The sequence below is a fragment of the Carcharhinus amblyrhynchos genome, chromosome 28, assembly GCF_965287045.1.
Source record: "Carcharhinus amblyrhynchos chromosome 28, sCarAmb.v2.hapA, whole genome shotgun sequence".
NCBI classification, from domain to species: Eukaryota; Metazoa; Chordata; class Chondrichthyes; order Carcharhiniformes; family Carcharhinidae; genus Carcharhinus; species Carcharhinus amblyrhynchos.
In genome coordinates, this window is record NC_137351.1 from 7326210 (window position 1) to 7348297 (window position 22088).

The 22088-nt window shown below is 44.1% G+C and overlaps 1 protein-coding gene across 5 annotated transcripts in view; it reads left to right on the plus strand.

Annotated features, from left to right (window-relative positions):
• The window catches only part of pex11a (peroxisomal biogenesis factor 11 alpha), an 85154-nt gene extending 67495 nt beyond the window's left edge, over positions 1 to 17659 (plus strand). For 4 of the 5 annotated variants that reach the window (XM_080214402.1, XM_080214401.1, XM_080214403.1 and 1 more), the window contains one exon: positions 15967 to 17659. In XM_080214402.1, the coding sequence (XP_080070528.1) occupies positions 15967 to 16365 (399 nt within the window). In that variant the 3' untranslated portion in view covers positions 16366 to 17659. Of the gene's footprint in view, positions 1 to 15299; positions 15371 to 15966 lie in introns of all 5 variants that reach the window. The other variant, XM_080214404.1, reaches the window with a different exon arrangement.
• The last annotated feature ends 4429 nt before the right edge of the window (positions 17660 to 22088 follow it).

The window sequence follows — 22088 nt, forward strand, 5'->3', positions numbered from 1 at the left end:
TAATTTGTTCTCTGGTTGAAAGTTGCTTAACTTAAGGATTATGGGATGGTTTTGTTTTTGTTGTTAGGCAAAGATATCAAGAGCTACAGACCCAAGGAGGGTAGACAGGGTTAGGATACAAATCAATATTATAATTCAGGTCAGAAACTCCAAAGTGTTTTATGAAGTCCGCCTAGATCGTAAGTTTTGTCATTTGAATTTGGCTAGGGTAAGCAAGAGATGCTTCACTTCAGGTATCATTCAAATGACCCACTAGGGATCTTTTATCAAACAAAGTTTATTTACGAATACAGTTACCATGTATACAAAGAAAATTAGCAATAATTTTTATCAGTTACAAACAAAAAAAGTCACGATTCTGTAGAAAGCTAAATACTGCTCCAAGCAAATAACCATGCCACAGGATTAGCACAAAAATATGAATGCTCGCGTGATGCTGGAACTTAGTCCTTTGGTTGGATGCTGCAGTTCTCTTGGTAAACACACAGACAAACTTGAAGTCAGAACTGACCAGGGAGAGGGAGGGAGAGATCCTAATTACTAGCCAGCAAAACCACTAACTGCAGAATTTTCACTCCAGGAAGGTCAGGAGACCTGCATTCAGCTAGCCAATGAATTTACAATACCAAGGAGGGAGAGAGAAAACCTGTCTTCTACTTGACAACCAGGGCAGCTTCTGACTGTAAAACCAAAAGTGAAAATGAACCCATAGATTCTTCTGGGGAGGAACCACCTGACTTTGACTTGTCAATCAATCTTCTCACTCACAATGTAGGGTCATAAATGATCCCAGTAAGAACCTGAGGCCCAGAGTAAAAATAAACAATTGAAGCAGCAATAAGAGGACTTCTAGCAGATAGTCCGGCAACATTGAAATCAAAAGGCCTGCTTAACTGCAGAGAACATGATTTAAAAATAAATTCTTAAAGGCGCACTAGCATCACATCAACCATGATATAACTGAAGAGCTGAATAGCCTATCCCTATTCCTCCAATTGAAGAACTATGAAATTTTCCACTTGTGAAGATGAAGATTGGAGACATAAGCGGTCACAATAAAAGACGGGGGATGGTTAGGTATTTGGGGCCAAATTATGAGTGCGAAGCTTGTCCTGCATTCCAAATCCACAAAGAATGGCGTTGGCTCCTGATGCAGAATCCAGTATAGTGAACCCAAGGTATAGGATGCTATTCTTCTAATGTCATGCTGAGAAGCCCAAGTGAAGTGCTGAAGACCAGCATCAAATTTGAAGAGGTAGGTAAAGTGATGACAAGCTTGGGTTTTGAAAGACATTGTGGAAAGGAGAAGAAAACAACTGAGTGAGGAATAGAGGAACACCAAGGGAAAGAATTAGATGGTCACGGGAATGAAGATGGACTTTTCTTTGATTGCATTGGCCCACCACCCCTAAACTACAGTCTGATTTACCAACAGTAGTTGATAAATGGATACGCTGCAGTCCAAAGGTTTGTAGGTTAAGTGGATTGGCTATGCTAAATTGCCCCTTAGTGTCTCAGAGTGTGTTGGATAGGGGGATTGACAAGGTAAATGTGTGGGGTTACAGGGATAGGGCCTGTCGGAGAGTCAGAAGCTCCCTCCTGCATTTTAGGGATTCTATGAATTTTGATATTTTCTGTATGACCTGTGTGGATATCATAACTAAACAAATATGGGATTGGAAATGATATCCCTGGACTATGCAAATGGGGGCACAGTTTTTTAAAAAATCTAGATCATTTTGACGTAGAGGCCCAGAGGAAAAGACAACGCATTGGCAAATAAGTAGATCTTTGCTTCCTGAAGCACCATCTATTTTAAGAAGACGGCGTAACAGGAAACTGTCTTGTTGAAACTTTCTGTGAAATGTTAGGCCGAATTGGAATATCGTGTGCAGTTCAGGTCACCACACAACCAGAAGGATGTGGATGCTTTGGAGAGGGTGCAAAGAAGGTTTACCAGGATGTTGCCTGATCTGGAGGGTTTTAGGTATGAGGAGAGGTTGGATAAACTCAGATTTTTTTCACTGGAAAGATGGAGGCTGAGGGGAGATAAAATCTACAAAATTATGAGAGACATAGATAAGATAGATAGTCAGAGGCTTTTTCCCAAAGTGGAAGGGTCATAGAGTCTTAGAGGTTTACAGCATGAAAACCCGACTACAAGACAGCACAGGTTTAAGGTGAGAGAGGGAAAATTTTGGGGAGATGGGTGGGGAAAGTTTTTCACACAGAGGTAGTGGGTGCCTGGAATGCACTGCCTGTGGAGGTGGTGGAAGCAGGCACGTTAGCAACGTTCAAGGTGTATCTTGATAGACACATGAACAGGAGGCAAACAGAGGGATAGAAACCATGTATCAGTGCAGACTTGGTGCGCTGAAGGACCTGTTACTGTTCTGTATTGTTTTTTGAATTTTAATGAAGGGTCATTCTTTGTCACTCTCGCTGTGTGGAAGGAATGAGTTAACCTGGGGTTGGGGTGAGGATAGTTGTGACGGGAGTGGGCAGCAAATCTGAGGTCATTTGATGTTCCACAAACCAGTCATTTAGTCTTTTCCACCTGCAAGAGTAATTTCAATCAAACTAGTTTGGTGGACTATCCTTAGCTTGAGGCCAATTTCGAGCACAGGTTGTACGGTACTCATTCGAGTTCAGTATTTTTAAATAGTCTCAAGACACTGTGGAAAAGTGTGAGGTGATTCACTTTGGAAAGAGTAACACGATTACAGAATATAGGGCTAATGGAAGGACTCTTGGTAGTGTCGACGAGCAGAGAGATCTCGGTATACATGTGTATAGATCCCTGAAAGTTGGCACCCAGGTTGATAAGGTTGTTAAGAAGGCGTAGGTGTGTTAGCTTTTATTGGTAGAGGGATTGAATTTCGGAGCCATGAGATTATGTTGCAACTGTGCAAAACTCTGGTGCGGCCACATTTGGAGTATTGCGTACAGTTCTGGTCGCCACATTATAGGAAAGATGTGGAAGCATTGGAAAGGGTGCAGAGGAGGTTTACCAGGATGTTGCTGGTATGGTGGGAAGGTCTTATGAGGAAAGGCTGAGGGACTTGAGGTTGTTTTCGTTAGAGAGAAGAAGGTTAAGAGGTGACCTAATTGAGGCATACAAGATGATCAGAGGGTTAGATAGGGTGGACAGTGAGAGCCTTTTTCCTTGGATGGTGATGGCCAACATGAGGGGACATAGCTTTAAATTGAGGGGTGATAATTATAGGACAGATGTCAGAGGTAGGTTCTTTACTCAGAGGGTAGTAAGGGCATGGAGCAGCAGTTGTGGACTCGCCAACTTTAAGGGCGTTCAAATGGTCATTGGATAGGCATATGGATAACATTGGAATAGTTTAGGTAAGAAGGTCATTAGATTCGTTCCACTGGTCGGCGCAACATCGAGGGCCGAAGGGTCTGTACTGCGCTGTAATGTTCTATGTTGTATGTTCTAAGATGCAAGCTGACGAGAAGAGGCATTGCGTCCCATCTACATCAAGGACCTACAAGCAGGGGCAAAATTTGCTGATGACACAAAAATAGGTGGGGAAGCAGGCTATAATGAGGAGTTAAAAACTTTACAGATGGATATTGATAGGCTAGGTGAATGGGACAGAATCTGGCAGATGGAGTTTAATGTGGATAAATGCAAGGTTATCCATTTTGGCTGGAAAAATAAAAGGGCAAATTACTATTTAAATGGGGAACAGATTCAAAAGGTGCCTTTGCAAAGGGATCTGGGTGTCCTTGTGCATGAGTCACAGAAAGTGGTAAGCAGGTGCGGAATGTTATAAGGAAGGCACATGGAATCCTGGCATTTATTGCAAAGGATCGAGAATATAAAAGTACAAAAGTATTGTTAGAATTGCATAAGGCATTAGTGAGACCACAGTTGAAGTATTGCATTCAGTTTTGGTCTCCTGCTTTGAGGAAAGATGTGGTGGCACTGGAGGCAGTTCAGAAGATTGATTCCAGTTTGTCCTATATTCCTACCTTGGGTTGATCTAATACTTTATTTTAACTAAAAGGCAGAGAAACATACACCTTCCAGATGATCATGGTTTCACCCCACCAGGTGATCATGCAGAGTGAAAGCTAAAATTGACCCCGAATTGACCAGTTGAGAGGCTCAGTTAGCCTCCTGGTGGGAAAGCTGATTTTGGCCATCCCCGACCCCAACTTAATTATAAAGTCATACAATCGTACAGCGCAGAAAAAGCTCTTCAGCCCATCGAATCCGTACTGACACTAACTACCAGTAAAAGCATGCTGATCCCATTTTCCTGCACTTGTCCCATATTCTTGAATGTTTTGATATTTCAAGTTCTCATCCGAATACTTTTTAAAGGTTGTAAGGTTTCCAACTTTAACTTTAACTTTACTAATATTGATTGGAATTGCTATAGCTCTAGCTCGTTAGAGGGGTCAGTTTTTGTACAAAGCGTGCAGGAAGGTTTTTTGACTCAGTATGTAGATAGGCCAACTAGAGGTGAGGCTATATTGGATTTGGTGTTGGGAAATGAGCCAGACCAGGTGCTAGACTTGGAAGTTGGTGTGCATTTTGGTGATAGTGATCACAATTCGGTTAAGTTCACCTTAGTGATGGAAAGGGATAGGCATGAACCTCGGGTCAGTAGTTTTAGCTGGGGGAAGGGTAATTATGAGGCTATTAGGAGAGAATTAGGAAGCATAGGTTGGACTAGGAGATTACAGGGACTGGGAACGTCCGAAATGTGGAGTTTTTTCAAGGAGCAGCTACTGTGAGTCCGTGATAGGTATGTCCCTGTCAGGCAAGGAGGATTTGGTAGGGCTAGGGAACTGTGGTGCACTAAAAAAGTTGATTCGTTGGTTAAAAAGAAAAAGGAGGCTTATGTTCGGATGAGGCTTGAGGGCTCAGGTAGTGCATTAGAAAGCTTTAGATTGGCTAGGAGGGAGTTGAAGAGTGAGTTAAGAAGGGCTAAAAGAGGACATGAGAAGACTTTGGCTGATAGGATTAAGGAGAATCCTAAGGCGTTCTATAGGTATGTCAAGAACAGAAGGTTGGTTAGGGCAAGATTAGGGCCAGTTGCGGACAGTAGAGGGAAGTTGTGTGTGGAACCGGAAGAGATTGGAGAGGCATTGAACCAATATTTCTCTTTGGTGTTCACGCAGGGGGACATGAATATAGCTGAGGAGGACACCGGGTTGCAGGGGTGTAAAATAGACAGTATTGCAGTTGATAAGGGGGATGCGCTGAATATTCTAGAGGGTTTGAAAATAGATAAGTCCCCTGGTCCGGATGGGATTTAGCCTAGGGTTCTCTGGGAGGCAAGAGAGGTGATTGCAGAGCCTCTGGCTCTGATCTTCAGGTCGTCGTTTGTCTCTGGTATAGTACCGGAAGATTGGAGGATAGCGAATGTTGTCCCATTGTTTAAGAAGGGGAACAGAGACTTCCCCGGGAATTATAGACCGGTGAGTCTTACTTCTGTTGTGGGCAAGGTTTTAGAAAAAATTATTAAGGATAGGATTTATAGTTATTTGGAGAGTAATGAATTGATTGGAGGTAGTCAGCATGGTTTTGTAGCGGGGAGGTCGTGCCTTACTAACCTTATTGAGTTTTTTGAGAAAGTGACCAAAGAGGTGGATGGGGGTAAGGCAGTTGACGTGGTATATATGGATTTTAGTAAGGTGTTTGATAAGGTTCACCATGGTAGGCTTCTGTAGAAAATGCAGATGTATGGGATTGAGGGTAGTCTAGGAAATTGGATCAGGAATTGGCTAGCAGATAGGAGACAGAGGGTGGTGGTTGATGGTAAATATTCGTCATGGAGTTCGGTTACGAGTGGTGTGCCTCAGGGATCTGTTTTGGGGCCACTGCTGTTTGTAATTTTTATTAATGATCTGGATGAGGGTATAGTTGGGTGGATTAGTAAATTTGCTGATGACACCAAAGTCGGAGGTGTGGTAGATTGTGAGGAAGGGTGTCATAGTTTGCAGGGAGACTTAGACAGGTTGCAGAGCTGGGCCGAGAGGTGGTGGATGGAGTTTAATGCGGAGAAGTGTGAGGTAATTCACTTTGGTAGGAATAACAGATGTGTTGAGTATAAGGCTAACGGGAGGACTTTGAATAGTGTGGATGAACAGAGGGATCTAGGTGTATGTGTACATAGATCCCTGAAAGTTGGGAATCAAGTAGATAAGGTTGTTAAGAAGGCATACGGTGTCTTGGCGTTTATTGGTAGGGGGATTGAATTTAGGAGTCGCAGCATCATGTTGCAACTGTACACAACTCTGGTGCGGCTGCACTTGGAGTACTGTGTGCAGTTCTGGTCCCCACATTACAGGAAGGATGTGGAGGCTTTGGAGAGGGTGCAGAGGAGGTTTACCAGGATGTTGCCTGGTATGGAGGGGAAGTCCTATGAGGAGAGACTGAGGGATTTGGGGTTGTTTTCGCTAGAAAGAAGGCGGCTAAGAGGGGATCTTATTGAAACATATAAGATGATTAGAGGTTTAGATAGGGTGGATAGTGATAGCCTTTTTCCTCGGATGGAGAAAGCTAGCACGAGGGGGCATGGCTTTAAATTAAGGGGGGGTAGTTATAGGACGGATGTCAGGGGTAGGTTCTTTACCCAGAGGGTGGTGAGGGATTGGAATGCCCTGCCTGCTGCAGTTGTAAATGCGCCTAGTTTGGGGGCGTTTAAGAGATCCGTGGATAGGTTTATGGACGAAAAGGGATTGGTTTAGATTAGTGGGTCATTGTTTTTTAACTGGTTGGCGCAACATCGTGGGCCGAAGGGCCTGTTCTGCGCTGTAATGTTCTATGTTCTATGTTCTAACCTCCACTACTTTCCCAGGCAGTGCACTCCAGATTCCCACCATCCCTCTACCGTGATTATACGGACAACCCAGATGCCCTATGCCAGCAGTGGAGGTGGGCCGGGGAGCTGATATTAAATTCTGCCACCTGTTTTGGCAAAATCTACATCAAGCACTGCATTGATTCTGTAATTACATTTACAGGCAGCACGGTGGCACAGTGGCTAGCACAGTGCCAAGGAACCGGGTTCGATTCCTGCTTGGCTCACTGTGCAGAGTTTGCAAATTCTCCCCATGACTGCGTGGGTTTCCTCCGGGTGCTGTGGTTTCCTCCCACAGTCCGAAAGATGTGCTGGTTAGGTGCATTGGCCGTGCTAAATTCTCCCTCAGTGTACCCGAACAGGCACTGGAGTGTGGTGACTAGGCAATTTTCAACTAACTTCATTGCAGTATTAATGCAAGCCTACTTGTGACAATAATAAATAAACTTTAACTTTAAACTTTACATAATGCTCCTGGTCAGATCAGAACACAGTGCCCTTATTCCCTTGAAAGTGATCTTTCCTTTTACTCCTTAATGCTACCGTTTTCTCTCAACCACATTTTTGATGTGTTACTTTGATAAATATCATAACTGATGTAGATCCATGGTCATTTTGGTTGTTGTGTTTCACTATTAAAGTGTTTACGCAGTTGGGATTGGAATTTGGGGAATATCAAATTTCACTAGAACCAGGTCAACCTTCTGAAACTGGGAAGAAAAGAATTTGTCCCATTCTTGTATTGTATTGCACCTTGATCTTAATGTACTGAAGCACGCAGACAATGAGTTTTCTGTACCAAAGTGGCAGGTTTGTTGATTTGTGCTAAATACTGCACAATACGCCTATTGCTTCAAACAAACCTTGCCATCAGTATTGAGCAGTGTAATATCGAATCGGATTTCATGACATTTTATGCTCTCCCAAAGCAGTTTTGACTCAGGAATTGTCTCCATAGATTGGAAAATTGCCAGTGCAACTGAAGAAGGGGCACTGGGGGAGGGGGTGGGGGAGAGAGAGAGAGAGGGAGAGACAAAGCAAGAAATTGTAGAACAGCACAGTTTATATCTACGTAGTGTTTGTAACACAATAAAACACGCCAAGTTGTTTCACCAGAGCATTATAAAACATAATTTGAAATGAAGCCTCATAGGGAGATATTGGAATCAGTTGGCAAAAAGCTTGGTCAGTGAGTTAGGTTTTAAGGAATGTTTTAAAGGAGGAAAATGAGTTTGAGAACTTTGGGTGTCCTGAAGATTGGGGCCTAGGTAATCAAAGGCATGGTTACTGATTAACAAAGTGATTAAAAATTGAGAACACGCAAGAGGTCAGGATTGGAGAAGTTCCGATATCTCGAAAGGTTGTGGAAGAAATTATCGAGGTAGGGAGGGTTGAGGCAATGGAAGGACTTGAAAACAAGGATTAGAATTTTAATTTTGGATTCTCTAACCCTGCATTTGTGGGTTCCCCTCTGGTGGATGCTGCGAGCCCTTCACATGTTCATTGACTTCGGCAGTAAGGGAAGATTCCACTGGCGGAAGAGGCTCGAACATTATGGACCATTATCTTAGTCATATTATTAAATCTCTTTGACTTAATGTCCATTATGGGGAAGCACTAGTATCTGTCATTAGGGACAGAGCAATTGGTCAGTTAGATGAATATGAACTGTACATGAATTTGTAACGGGTAAGTCATGCCTAATTAATCTCCTTGAACACTTTTTTGAGGAGGTCAAAAACTTGTTAGATTAGGGACCATCTGGGATTGTTGAAATGGGTTCCAAAAGATATGAGATAAAGATGAAACTGTTAATAAAAATGGGAATAGTAATTTGGTCACATTGAACTTGGGTATTATTGAGAAAAAAAAAATATTGAAGCTTTTCATCCTGTACTCTTCAGGACTCTTTGCAAGAATACCAGCATAAGGAGGAAAATCGTAATTTGTATGGTATGAGAAGCAAGTGCTGATTGGTTTTTAATTGGTAAAGGAGTTACCATGGAGAATACACCAGTTGAAGGTGATTTAGATTTAACTGACAAGCATTATTTGAGATTTAAACCAGACTGTCTGATGCTGACTAATCAAGACATTGCCCTGAGGAATGAGTCAGAGAATGGCTCTCATTTATTTTATTTAACTGAAGCAGATGCAATATGTGTATCTGTTCTTTCTGTCTCCAAAGAACAGGGACCTATGTGTTAATACGTCGCTTCCAGTACATACATATGCGCAACATTGCAAGCCTGGTTGACAATCTTAAATTGGTTGTCAACATAATACTTAGCATACTAAGGATTTAATAAACATTGTCCAATTGCAGAATCACATCTAATGTTGGATGCCGTTTTGAGTTTTGCAAGCATGGGCTGGTTGGGTGCAGTCTGTTTCTTGCCTGTTGTGAACAGAGGAAGAAACCTGTTGTTTGGTGTTGCGAACAGAGGAAGGAAGGAACAGGCTGTTTGGTGTGATCTGGGATGTACAACCTACATACCTAACATCACACTGCCACTGAAATTCATGACTCCATTGTGTGATGGGCAGAATGTCTTTTAGGCTTGATGCCAGCATTCTGTTAGCGGCGGATATCACTCATGCTGCTGCTGCATAGTAACAATGTGAAACAGCTGGCTTCACTTGTTGCTTGATGCTTGGGATGCCTTGCCCTTCAAGGGTAATCTGAAGTAAACTGGGCACTTTTCAGAGCTGAAAGTGACAGCCTTAGGCTCCATTCACGGGTTTGTGTGATATACAGTGCAAACTATTCTGATCAGGGTATCCCACAAAACCAAGCATCAAGCTTGTATGGCAAGCAAATGGATCGAGCCCTATTCACAAGGTTGCCATTAAGATCAATCTCATAGTGTGTGGAACTGGAGGAAGCCCAACACTTATATTGACGAGTGAAAGTAGGCTTGCAGTAGACCATGATAGTGAACCTCCTGGCAGATTGTTCAAGTAGAGGGTCATAGAGTGCAAGAGCATAAAAGGAGATTCTTCTGCCCATCGTGTGTGTGCCAACCATCAAGCACCTATCCTAATACCATTTTCCAGCACTTGGTCCGTAGCTGTGTATGCTATGGTGTTCCAAGTGCTCATCTAAATGCTTCTTAAATGTTATAAGAGTTCCCACCTTACCAACCTTTCAGACAGCAGGTTCCAGATTCCCACCACCCTCTGGGTGAAATTCCACCTAAATCCCCTGCCCTTTACCTTAAATCCATGTCCCCTAGCAATTGACTCCTCTACTCAGGAGAAAACTTATTTCCGATCTCATTCCCTCATAATTTCATACACCTTAATCAGGTCCCCTCCCATCTTTTTCAGCTCCAATAGGAGTGGCGCAATGATAAGCACTGCTGCCTCACAGCACCAGGGACTCGGGTTCAATTCTAGCCTCTGGTCACTGTCTGTGTGAAATTTGCACATTCTCCCTGTGTCTGTGTGGGTTTTCTCCAGGTTCTCCAGTTCCCTCCCACAGCCAGAAAAACATGAGGCCAATTGGCCATGATAAGATAGGACCGGGGTGAGATGATGGTCGGTGCAGACTTGATGGGCCAAATGGCCTCCTTCTGCACTGTAGGGATTCTATGATCCTATTCTATGAACCCCAGCCTAACCAGCCTCTCTTCATAGCTGAAACACTTCAGCCCAGGCCACACCCTGGTGAATTTGCTCTGCACCCTCTCCAGTGCTTTATAGGCAAAGTACTTACTGGGGTTTTCTATCTTTTGGAATCATGCTGGTCTCTGAAAGTCTAACTTTTCCAGTATTATAATATGGTCTGCAACAGTGCAATGCTTGCATTCAACACAGTACCAACAGGGAGTAAATGACCTCCAAATGGCAAGTCTGTTCTCTCAAGTTTCAGTTTAAACCTTGCTCCTTTTCTCTATTCACTGAATCTCACTGAGTATTTAAAACTGGACAGTAATGAGTGACTCAATTAGAAAAAGGGAATGAATAATCATCAATAACTCATTAAATTTGTTTAATTTGAACAGAGCCTTGTTTTAACTTGGCGACTCATTCTGTCTGGTTTGGATAAATTACCTTCCGAGTTTAGATTTTCAGATTATGTGCACAAACTGTACTGCAGCCATCACATTTTTAACATTCCAGCTCCTGAATATCTGAGTTGTCCGGGTTGTTTATCCCCAACTTTAGAAAGGGTCATGGAACCACATTAATCAAAGGGCAAGAGTTAGTAACGACTGACCACAGAATTTTTATCTGCAGTATAGTTTTTCTGATAGGATTTTCACAGGGTAACACATTGTGCAAGACCTTGTTTCATTCTGCAAGTTTATTTTGTTTGTGTTTTAACTGTCTCAGTGCTCTAGCGCTTAATATAAAAAAGGATAGCAAGAGTTTTTATAAATATATAAAAAGGAAGAGGCTGGCTAGGGTGAACGTTGGTCCTTTAGAGGATGAGAAAGGGGAGCTAGTGGTAGGGGATGGGGATATGGCTAAGGTCTTGAATAACTTTTTTGTTTCTGTCTTCACGGAGGAGGACGTGAATAATTTGCCGGGTGTTAGCGATGGAAAGGTGGTAGGACTGGAGGGTCTCAATGACATTACTGTTACTAGAGAGGCGGTGCTCGACAGACTGGAGAGGCTGATTGTGGACAAGTCCCCAGGACCGGATGGAATGCATCCGAGGGTTCTGAAAGAAATGGCGGAGGTGATAGTGGATGCCTTGGTGGTTATTTTCCAGACGTCGCTGGATTCCGGGGAAGTGCCGGAAGATTGGAAAACGGCTAATGTTACGCCGTTGTTTAAGAAGGGTGCCAGGCAAAAGGCGGGGAATTATAGGCCGGTTAGTTTAACGTCTGTGGTAGGTAAAATGTTAGAATCCGTCATTAAGGAGGAAATTGCGAGGCATCTTGAAGGGAATTGCTTGATAGAGCAGACGCAGCACGGTTTCATTAAAGGGAAGTCGTGTCTGACAAATTTACTGGAGTTCTATGAGGATGTGTCTAGGGCAGTGGATAGAGGAGAGCCGGTGGATGTGGTCTTTCTGGATTTTCAGAAGGCGTTTGACAAAGTACCTCACAAGAGGTTATTGCAGAAGGTCGGGGGACATGGAGTTGGGGGTAGGGTGTTAGCGTGGATAGAGGATTGGTTGTCAAATAGGAGGCAGAGAGTGGGGGTCAACGGGTGCTATTCGGATTGGTGGATGGTGACTAGTGGAGTGCCCCAGGGGTCGGTGCTGGGGCCTCAGCTTTTTACCATTTATATAGATGATCTGGAGGAGGGAACCGAGTGTAGGGTGTCGAAATTTGCTGATGACACCAAGATTGGGGGAACGGCAAATTGTGCGGAGGGTGTGGAGAGTCTGCAGAAGGATCTAGATAGGCTGGGCGAATGGGCCAGGAAATGGCAAATGGAATTTAATGTTGGCAAGTGTGAGGTGGTCCACTTTGGTAGGAATAATGGTAGGAAGGATTATTACTTACGTGGAGAAAAACTGCAGCAGGCGATGGCGCAGAGGGACCTCGGGGTCCTTGTGCATGAGTCGCAAAAACCCAGCTTGCAGGTGCAGCAGGTGGTCAGGAAGGCGAATGGGATGCTGGTCTTCACAGCAAGGGGGATTGAATATAAAAGTAGGGAGGTCTTGCTGCAGCTGTATAGGGCATTGGTGAGGCCGCAGCTGGAGTACTGTGTGCAGTTTTGGGCGCCGCACCTGCGCAAGGATATTTTGGCCTTGGAGGGAGTGCAGAGGAGGTTTACTAGGCTGATACCGGATTTGAGGGGGTTGAGCTATGAGGAGAGACTGAATAAACTAGGCTTGTACTCGTTAGAGTTTAGAAGAATGAGGGGAGATCTCATTGAGACATATAAAATGATGAATGGGATGGATAGGATAGAGGTGGAGAGACTCTTCCGGCTCAAAAAAGACAGTAGGACTAGGGGGCACAGCCTCAAGATAAAGGGGGGGCGGTTTAGAACGGAGCTGAGGAGGAACTTCTTCACTCAAAGGGTGGTGAATCTCTGGAATTCTCTGCCCGTTGAAGTGGTGGAGGCTGCCTCGCTAAATATTTTTAAGATGCGGGTTGATGGGTTTTTGATAGGAGAGGGGATTAAGGGTTATGGGGAGAGGGCGGGAAAGTGGAACTGAGCCACGACAGATCAGCCATGATCTTATTGAATGGCGGGGCAGGCTCGAAGGGCTAGATGGCCTACTCCTGCTCCTATTTCTTATGTTCTTATGTTCTCTAGATATTGCAATAGAATGTTAAGACTGGTAAATACCATTCTGAGAATGAAAAGAAATCTATGGACACCAGCCCTTCTAAAGTGCAAAGTTAATGCATTTCAATATTTTCCTGTGTGTGTATGTGTGTGTTTTTATTCATTCGTAGGACATGGGCATTGCTGGCTGGCCAGCATTTGTTGACCATCCCTTGTTGCCCTTGGAGGGCAGTTGAGAGTCAACCACATTGCTGTGGCTTTGGAGTCACATGCAGGCCAGACCAGGTAAGAACAGGAGATTTTCTTCCCTAAAGGACAATAGTCAGCCAGATGGGTTTTTCCGACAATCACCAGTAGATTCTCAATTCCAGATATTTTTTACTGAATTCAAATTCCACCATCTGCCATGTGCGTGTGTGTGTATTTTGTTGATTGAAAACGGTGTGCGTTATCACTTTCTTGGTTAAATTGGGAGGTCTGCCAATGTTTTTCATTATATTCTTCATGTTAAAATTGCACAGAATGATCCCAGTGGCCTATAACCATTAAAAGATTGCAAAATGTTTCGCTCCACGGCGTGTGACATGTTTTCACGTAGAGATTAGCCTGATTGAACAGACATCGGTCAGGCAGGGAGCACTCTGGAAGAGGCCACAGGAGCAGCTGGTTCCAATTCCCAACCCCAATAAAGGAAGGCATTTTTCAGACTGGGTGGGTGGATTATGGTGGGGGAGAATTGGAGGTGGGGGAGAATTGGAGGTTGGGAAGAAGCATCCCAGGTCCTTCAGACCCAGGAAATCCAAAGGTTCTCGCCTTGTCCTGAAGAAAACCCCAGCTGAACCTGTAAACGAGTTGAATCTGTGACTTCCAGCCTGATTAATAAATGTAAAATGTTATCCCATCTCCTAGGAGAAAGTTTTCATCCTATTCTCCCTATTTCTGTCTCAGTAAAACCTAAAAGTCAGTGATTGAAGCTCTGGGGATTTTTGAAGCTTCTAAACATGAGCACAGTTTGTGCCTGGATTGTCAATTTATACCAAAGCACAAATCCTACTGAGGTCCCAATATCACCCTGATTGACCAACATCCTATCAGAGGCATGTCACCAAAGTGCCTGGGTTGGACTGTTATAATTGCCCCCACTGTCTTTGGATTAGGGAAGAAGCTCCTAGTTTGGGTCCTCCTGCTGGAACGTAAACATGTTCATCACGTGTGAGATCTTAATGATGTTTTGCTGTGGTTAAGTTTTGCAGTGATCCTTGGGTATCTGGGCTAGAGGTGAACGCTATCTGAGGGACTGTGTCGAAATGTGAACATGAACTTTAAGAATCAAGCAGTCTTCATCATCACTGTCAGCCTGTGGATATTTGCAACCTGTACCCACTTATTGGGGCTGCAGATGTCAAAAAAGGAGTCTCTGAGCCAATTATTGATACCGTTAATTTTCATGTTTTGGATTGACTTTTGTTCTGGTTCTCTTTCTGATTTAATGCACAGAGTGCTGTGGACGTTAGCACTGCTGCCTCGCAGCGCCAGGAACCCGAGCTCAATTCCCATCTTGGATCACTGTCTGTGTGGAGTTTGCACGTTCTCTCTGTGTCTGTGTGGGTTTCCTCTGGCTGCTCCAGTTTCCTCCTGCACTCCAAAGATACGCAGGTTAGGTTGGTCGGCCATGCTAAATTGCCCCTTAATGTCAGGGTAAATACGTGGAGTTAGGGGGATAGGGCCTCGGTGGGATTGTTGTTGGTGCAGGCTCGATAGACCAAGTGGCCTCTTGCCTGTGCTGTAGGGTTCCTATGATTCGACACAAGCAGTCACCCGAGGCTGGAATTGAACCCCCGGGCGCTGTGAGGCCGCAGTGCTAACCACTGTACCACCGTGAGGTTAGAAATGGAGACGTAGGAGATGAGGTGGAAGACTTGATTTTACCTGAAGGGTGATAAATGATGGGCGAAGTTACAGACGTGATCCATGGAACTGGGACCAGGATGTCCTATGAGCAGTTTCTGCTCCTCCTGTTGTTTGGCTGGGTTGAGGAGCAATATTTCTGTCAAACTTACAGCAAAGTTCAAACCTGAGTGTTGTTCTGAGGGAACTTCCTGTCTGAATATGTTTCTGAGCAGAATCAGAATTACGGGAAAGTTTATAAAGTCTCAAAACAATGGAAGATGACCATCTCTGATCCACGCGGTTTATTGATGATCTTAAAACATGACACGTGTGCAGTTTTGGTCTTTTTTTCTCAAGAAGGATGTTCTTGCTCTCTAGGGAGTGCAACGAAGGTTTACCAGGCTGATTCTGGGGATGACAGGACTGATGTATGAGAAGAGATTGACCAGGTTAGGATTGTTTTTGCTGGAATTCAGACGAATGAGGGGGCGATCTCATAGAGACTTATAAAATTCTAACAGACTAGACAGGGTAGTGGCAGGGAGCATGTTCCCGATGGTGGGGAGTCCAGAACCAGGGGTCACGGTCTGAGGATTCAAGATAGACCATTCAGGATGGAGGTGAGGAGACATTTCTTCACCCAAAGAGTGGTGAGCCTGTGGAATTTATTACCGCAGGAAGTAGTTGATGCCAGAACATTGAATGTATTCAAGAGGCGGCTGGATATAGCACGTGGGATGAACGGGATCAAGGGTATAGAGAAAGAGCAAGATTAGGCTATTGAGGTTAATGATCGGCTATGATTGTAATGAATGGCAGAGGAGGCTCGAAGGGCCAAATGGCCTCCTCCTGCTCCTACCTTCTATGTTTCTATGTGACACATGTTGACAGATCTGTCCTTAAAGCATTCTCAGTGATGGTTTGGCAATTACTGTCAGTTTGTAGAATTAATAATTTGTGTAAATTTTAAACCTTTTTCATTGCTGGTTTTCTCTCCTCTCCTGAGGGATGTGTTGATTGATTCTACACTTGTCATCTCTTGTAGCTCCCTGGAGTGTCTCCAAAGGAGGATGAGCTAAAGTCTGAAACACAAGAAAGTAAGCTCCAAGGCTGGCGATCTCTCGTGCCAAGATGGCCCAAGGAGGAAGAAATGTTGCAGATATCGGAAGGAAAACCTGAATCACAAAGCACCCAAGGGAGAGAGGTAGAGTCTACTCCTAATGAAAATGTGGCTTTTACCGCTGTAGCAGAAGGTGGAACATCTGCACTTTTGAGCTCGGGGCAGAGTGAAAAGGGAGACAAACGGCCAGAGCCTGAGATCCCTGGTGAACAATTACAGAAAGACCTCGAGCAACACATAGCTCAAACACCAACGTTCCTGGAGCAACAAGCCACTGGGGAGGATTTCCAGGGGTCGGAGGTGGGGTGTCCCAATCCATTCTAATTTGAGAAGATATTTGAACCCTCAAAGCAACAGAGCCCAAGCACAGTGAATTATGCACAGCACGGATGCAACGTTACTATGTAGCAATGTGCATTTATACATTAAAGATTACCATGATTAGTGAAAAACGCTTGCTCACAACTCCTTTAAAGGAAAACACGCCTTGAATATTAGTCAGACTATATAGGGGGAGTTTTCCTGCCACTGGAATCGTAGCGGGCGAGGGCAGACCATGCATAGGCCCATTGACCTTGGGCAAGGTTTTCTGGTTTTGGGGTGAGCGCGGCTGGAAGATTCCGCTAGACAACTTCCATCCTAAAACTATTACCAACTATTAAAAGCTAGTGTCTAAATATATCGCTGTCCTGCAGTGCTGCTTAAAGTGTAAGGTGTTTCGCTGGACTTTGGTTGCTTCTGCCTCATACTGTGTAGAATGAGGAAATAAATACAAACTGCTGGGTGGGTGGCTGTGTCGACCAGTATGGCATGATGGAATTATCATGTCGAGGGAGGTGATGGCAGAGTTAAATAGGAGAGAGTTTTCTTTTCTTTAATCTTTTTGGCAATGGAGTCGCTGTGCAAAAAGCTTGCCTCAACATGAAATTTGTCAAATTTAAGACGGACACAATCCCGGATGGGACTGGGTCTGGTGAATTGTCTGTCACATGCGGCTGTGACAAGCCTGCGTCACATTTTTCGATGAAGAAAATGCTAGCCATTTCCTACTTGTTTCTTTTAACTCCAGAAAATGCCCCCCGGCAGCAAAAAAAAACGCTTGGTTTGAGGCGGGATCTCCCAAACTTTGAGCTGCCGAACCTTTAGTGACTTCCAGTAGAGAACCTGAAGCATTCTCAATGTTGACACCCAAAATCACATGCCAAAATCAAATGTGAACAAGTCTTTTCGAGCTACATCTCTGTATATATTAGTAATTAGGAAGAGGCACGCAGTCACAAATACGTTCATCAGCTACATGCCCCCTCTCAAATTAACCCCTGTCAAAGCCACCTCCCATGCCCCTTAACATTAACACCTGGAAATAGTATCCACTTCAGGTAATAATTAAAAAGTTCTCTTATTAAAAAAAACACTTACGTATTACCTTTTGTCATTTTTAATGGCATCAGTGATGTTGGAAAGCTGATTTCCATACCTGACACAGACACATACTCACACATACACACACACACTTACCATGTGCACTGGGTGTACATTACTCCCCGTGTATGATTAATCTAAACTCCCTCACGCACTCTCATGCCTCCTACATTCACACACACGTACTTAGGGGACGGGGGTGTGGGTAGGGGGTGAGGTGGGGTGGAGGGTGGCTGGTGGAAGGGAAGGGGCAAGGGAGGGAGGGGGAGGGATGGGGGAAGGATAGGGGTGGGCAGGGAGGGGGTCCAGCTCAATCTGAAGGCCAGACCCTCACCACACTCTTAAAATTTCAAATTCAGTTTGGAATCCTTTTGAATCGTTCTTTAATTCCTTTCAGTATCTGTCCTCTGGTTAACCCTTCCTACCCACGGGCGGGCACAATGTTGTACTTTCCTCAGCCCCCTCTGTTCAAGCTGCAACAATTGAGTATAATCTGCTGGTCTGTGGATGTGATGGGAGGAGAGAAGGAAGGAAGGGTTTGTTCTACTCGAATGGTGTTCCCTTTATTATGCTGTTCAGTCTAGCTGCCTCATTGTAATAAAAATCATATGTTATTTCAATTTGTTGGCATTGTGATTTTATTTGATACAAAGGAGATGTTGGATTAGCTATGAACAGTTTTGGTCTCCTTACTTGAGAAAGGATAGACTGGCACTGGAGGGGGGTGCAGAGGAGATTCACTAGGTTGATTCCGGAGTTGAGAGGGTTGGCTTATGAGGAGAGACTGAGTAGGCTGGGGCTTTACTCAGTGGAATTCAGAAGAATGAGGGGAGATCTTATGGAAACATATAAGATTATGAGGGGAATAGACAAGATAGAAGCAGGGAAGTTGTTTCCACTGGCAGGTGAAACTAGAACTAGGGGGCACAGCCTCAAAATGAGGGGGAGCAGATTTAGGAATGGGTTGAGGAGGAACTTCTTCACACAAAGGGTTGTGAATCTGTGGAGGCAGTTGAGGCTTCCTCATTGAATGTTTTTAAGGCAAAGATAGATACATTTTTGAACAGTAAAGGAATTAAGGGTTATGGTGAGTGGATAGGTAAGGAGAGCTGAGTCCATGAAAAGATCTTTGGACTGTGGGAGGAAACCGGACCACCCAGAGAAAACCCACGTAGACATGGGGAGAATGTGCAAACTTCACACAAATAGCCACCTGAGGCTGGAATTGAACCCGGGTTCCTGGCCCTGCGCTAACCACTGTGCCACCATGCCTCCCTAAAAGGTGAGGGCAGAACCAAAATAGAGGCAGAGCAGCAGGGAAATGTCACATTCTGTTGGAAACAGTAAGTAGTCTCACAACAGTAGGTTGAAGTCCAACAGGTTTATTTGGTAGCACGAGCTTTTGGAGTGCTGCTCCTTCATCAGGTGGGAACAGTAGCATTGCTGTGGCTGCTGTCCATGTTTGGCCCTATAAAAAGGGAGACCTCCATTTTCAAAGCAGCCAGGGCAGATGGAGAGCTGGCGACCCAGGTTAGGGTCAGGAACGTTTGGTAACCAAAACACTATTACCGCTCGGTACTTCTTTTGTCCGGACTTTCACTTTTTCACGTTAAATGAAACTAGTTTCAGAGCTGTCGCCCTTTTTCCCGCCATGTTGGTCAGCTTTGGAGAGCTCTGATCAATCACCCACTCCGCCTTCAAATCTCCAGAGGTCGGAAGGTGAGCTCCTGGTGGGCTCCCTGATGACCTTGAGCTGCCCAATTAACTAGATGTCTTTCTTCACTTTTCCACCTGCCCCTCCTCCGTCCTTGGGAAAACCTTTAGAATTGGGGACAGAGGAAGCAAACTAGTGCACAGAGTGCTGCCGAGATTTTGTTTCATCCCAATCTGGAATGGGAAAATTTGACCCCAGTTGCTGCATCCTGCCATTTTTAGTGCATGCCTAAATTTACCCCTAGTGTCTGCCTCTGATTCTTTGAACAGCATTCAATGTGTCACAACAATCCATGTTGATGTTGGATTTTTGCCACCTAAGTTTAAAGTGTGTTAAAGTCAAATATGGAAATTCCTGTTGCCGCCCTGATGACATCAGTTCACAGAATAAAGGAAGAACTGAAGGCTTTTTCTGGGTCTTTGGAGCTTGGAACTGCATCAAACACTGTGTTCATTCAGTCAGTGCGATACTGGGGCTTTTTGCATCACAGGAACAGACCAACCGGGCAATTGATGCTCCACTCAAGTTTCTTCCTTCCCTCACTTGTTTCATCCTATCCGTATGTCACAGAACTGTTATAGTGCAATAGGAAGTCATTCAGCCCATTGTGTCTTCACCAGCTGTCCGAACAGTTATAGAGTCATAGAGGTTTACAGCATGGAAACAGGCCCTTCGGCCCAACTTGTCCATGCTGCCCTTTTTGTTTTAACCACTAAGCTAGTCCCAATTGCCCCTATTTGTCCCATATCCCTCCATACCCATCTTACCAATGTAACTGAATGCTTTTTAAAAGACAAAATTGTACAGGCCCATACTACTACCTCTGTCAGCTTGCTCTGTATGAGAAACTTGCTCCTCTGGACCCTTTTGTATCGCTCCCCTCTCACCTGAAACCAATTACCTCTAGTTTTAGACTCTCCTACCTTTGGGAAAAGATGTTGACTATCTAGCTGATCTGTGCCCCTCATTATTTTATAGACCTCTAAAAGGTCACCCCTAAGTCTCCTTGCTCTAGGGAAAAAAATCCCAGTCTTTCCATCCTCTTCTTATAACTCAAACCATCAAGTCCTGTTAGTATCTTAGTAAATCTTTTTTGCACCCTTTCTAGTTTAATAACATCCTTTCTATAATAGGGTGACTAAAACTGTACACAGTATTCCAAATGTGGCTTTACCAATGTCTTGTACAACTTCAACAAGAAGTCTCAACTCCCGAATTCAATGTTCTGACCAATGAGCAATTCATTTTGTGCCTTTTTTAAATTCATTCGTAGGACATGGGACATAGGGGTCACTGGTCAGCATTTATTGTCCATCCCTGAGGGCAGCTGCGAGCCAACCACATTGCTGTGGCTCTGGAGCACTTGCAGACCAGACCGGGTAAAAATGGCAGATTTTCTTCCCTAAAGGACATTAGTGAACCAGATGGGTTTTCCCAACAATCGACAATGGTTTCATGGTCATCAGTAGATTCTTAATTCCAGAATTTTTTTATTGAATTCAAATTCCACCGTCTGCCATGGCGGGATTTGAATCCTAGCCCCAGAACATTAGCTAAATTTCTGGATTAAAGCTCTAGTGATAATACCACTAGACCATCGCCTCCCCCATATTCCCACCCCCTTCACCTCATAACACTGCATAACTCGTCAAAGAGCCTAAGGAAGTTTGATATGTCCATTACGACTCTCACCAATTTTTATAGATGCATTATAGAAAGCATTCTTTCTGCATGTACCACAGATTGTTATGGCTCCTGCTCTGCCCAAGACCACAAGAAACTACAAAGGATTATAAACGAAATCCAATCCATCACTCAAACCAGCATTCCATTCATTGACATTGTCTACACTTCCCACTGCCTTGGGAAAAGCAGCCTGCATAATCAAGGATCCCACGCACCTCAGATATATTCTCTTCCATCTTCTTCCATCAGGAAAAAGATACAAAAGTTTGAAGACATGTTCCCTGCTACCATCAAACCTTTGAATGGAGGTTCCTCACATTAAGTTGATCATTCTCTACACCCTAGCTATGACTGTAACACTACATTCTACCTTCTTTTCTATGAACAGTATGCTTTGTCTGTATAGTGCACAAGAAACAATACTTTTCACTTTATGCCAATACATGTGACAATAATAAAACGAATTAAATTAAATCAAATCAAATGACAACATAATTCTTTTTTGAATGTCTACATTGAAGCTATCACCATCTCACTCTCAGGTGGTGCATTCTAGACTTTAACCACTCGCTGTGTGCCCTGTCTGATCTTTTCACACATGGAAATGGTTCCCCCCCATCTATTCTGTTACTGGAATGGTTAATGGAGCAGCAGTTGGTTATTGCAGAGTGGAAACTGTTGTGCTATTGTGAAACATGATAGGGTACTGTAAAAATGTTAACAAAAAATTAGTCTCTTAAACATTCTCTCTTAATGCAAGCGCTGAGTGAGGAGTAGTTAGCCATCTAAGGATATGGCCAAGGTTCGGTCACCAGTAACCGTTTAAAGAAGCTGTGTTTTTTTATTCATTCGTGGGGTATAGGTGTCGCTGGCTGGGCCAGCATTTATTGCCCATCCCTAGTTGGACCTTGGAGGGCAGTTGAGAGTCAACCACATTGCTGTCGCCCTGGAGTCACATGTAGGCCAGACCAGGTAAGGATGGCAGATTTCCTTCCCTAAAGGACATTAATGAACCAGACGGGTTTTTCTTACAACCAGTAATAGTTTCATGGTCATCAGTAGATTCCTAATTCCAGATATTTTTAATTGAATTCAAATTCCAGCATTTGCCGTGGCGGGATTCGAACCCAGGTTCCCAGAACATTAGCTGAATTTCTGGATTAATAGTCTAGCAATGATACCAATAGGCCAGTGCCTAGAAATTGTATTCCACCTTGGTGGAGTG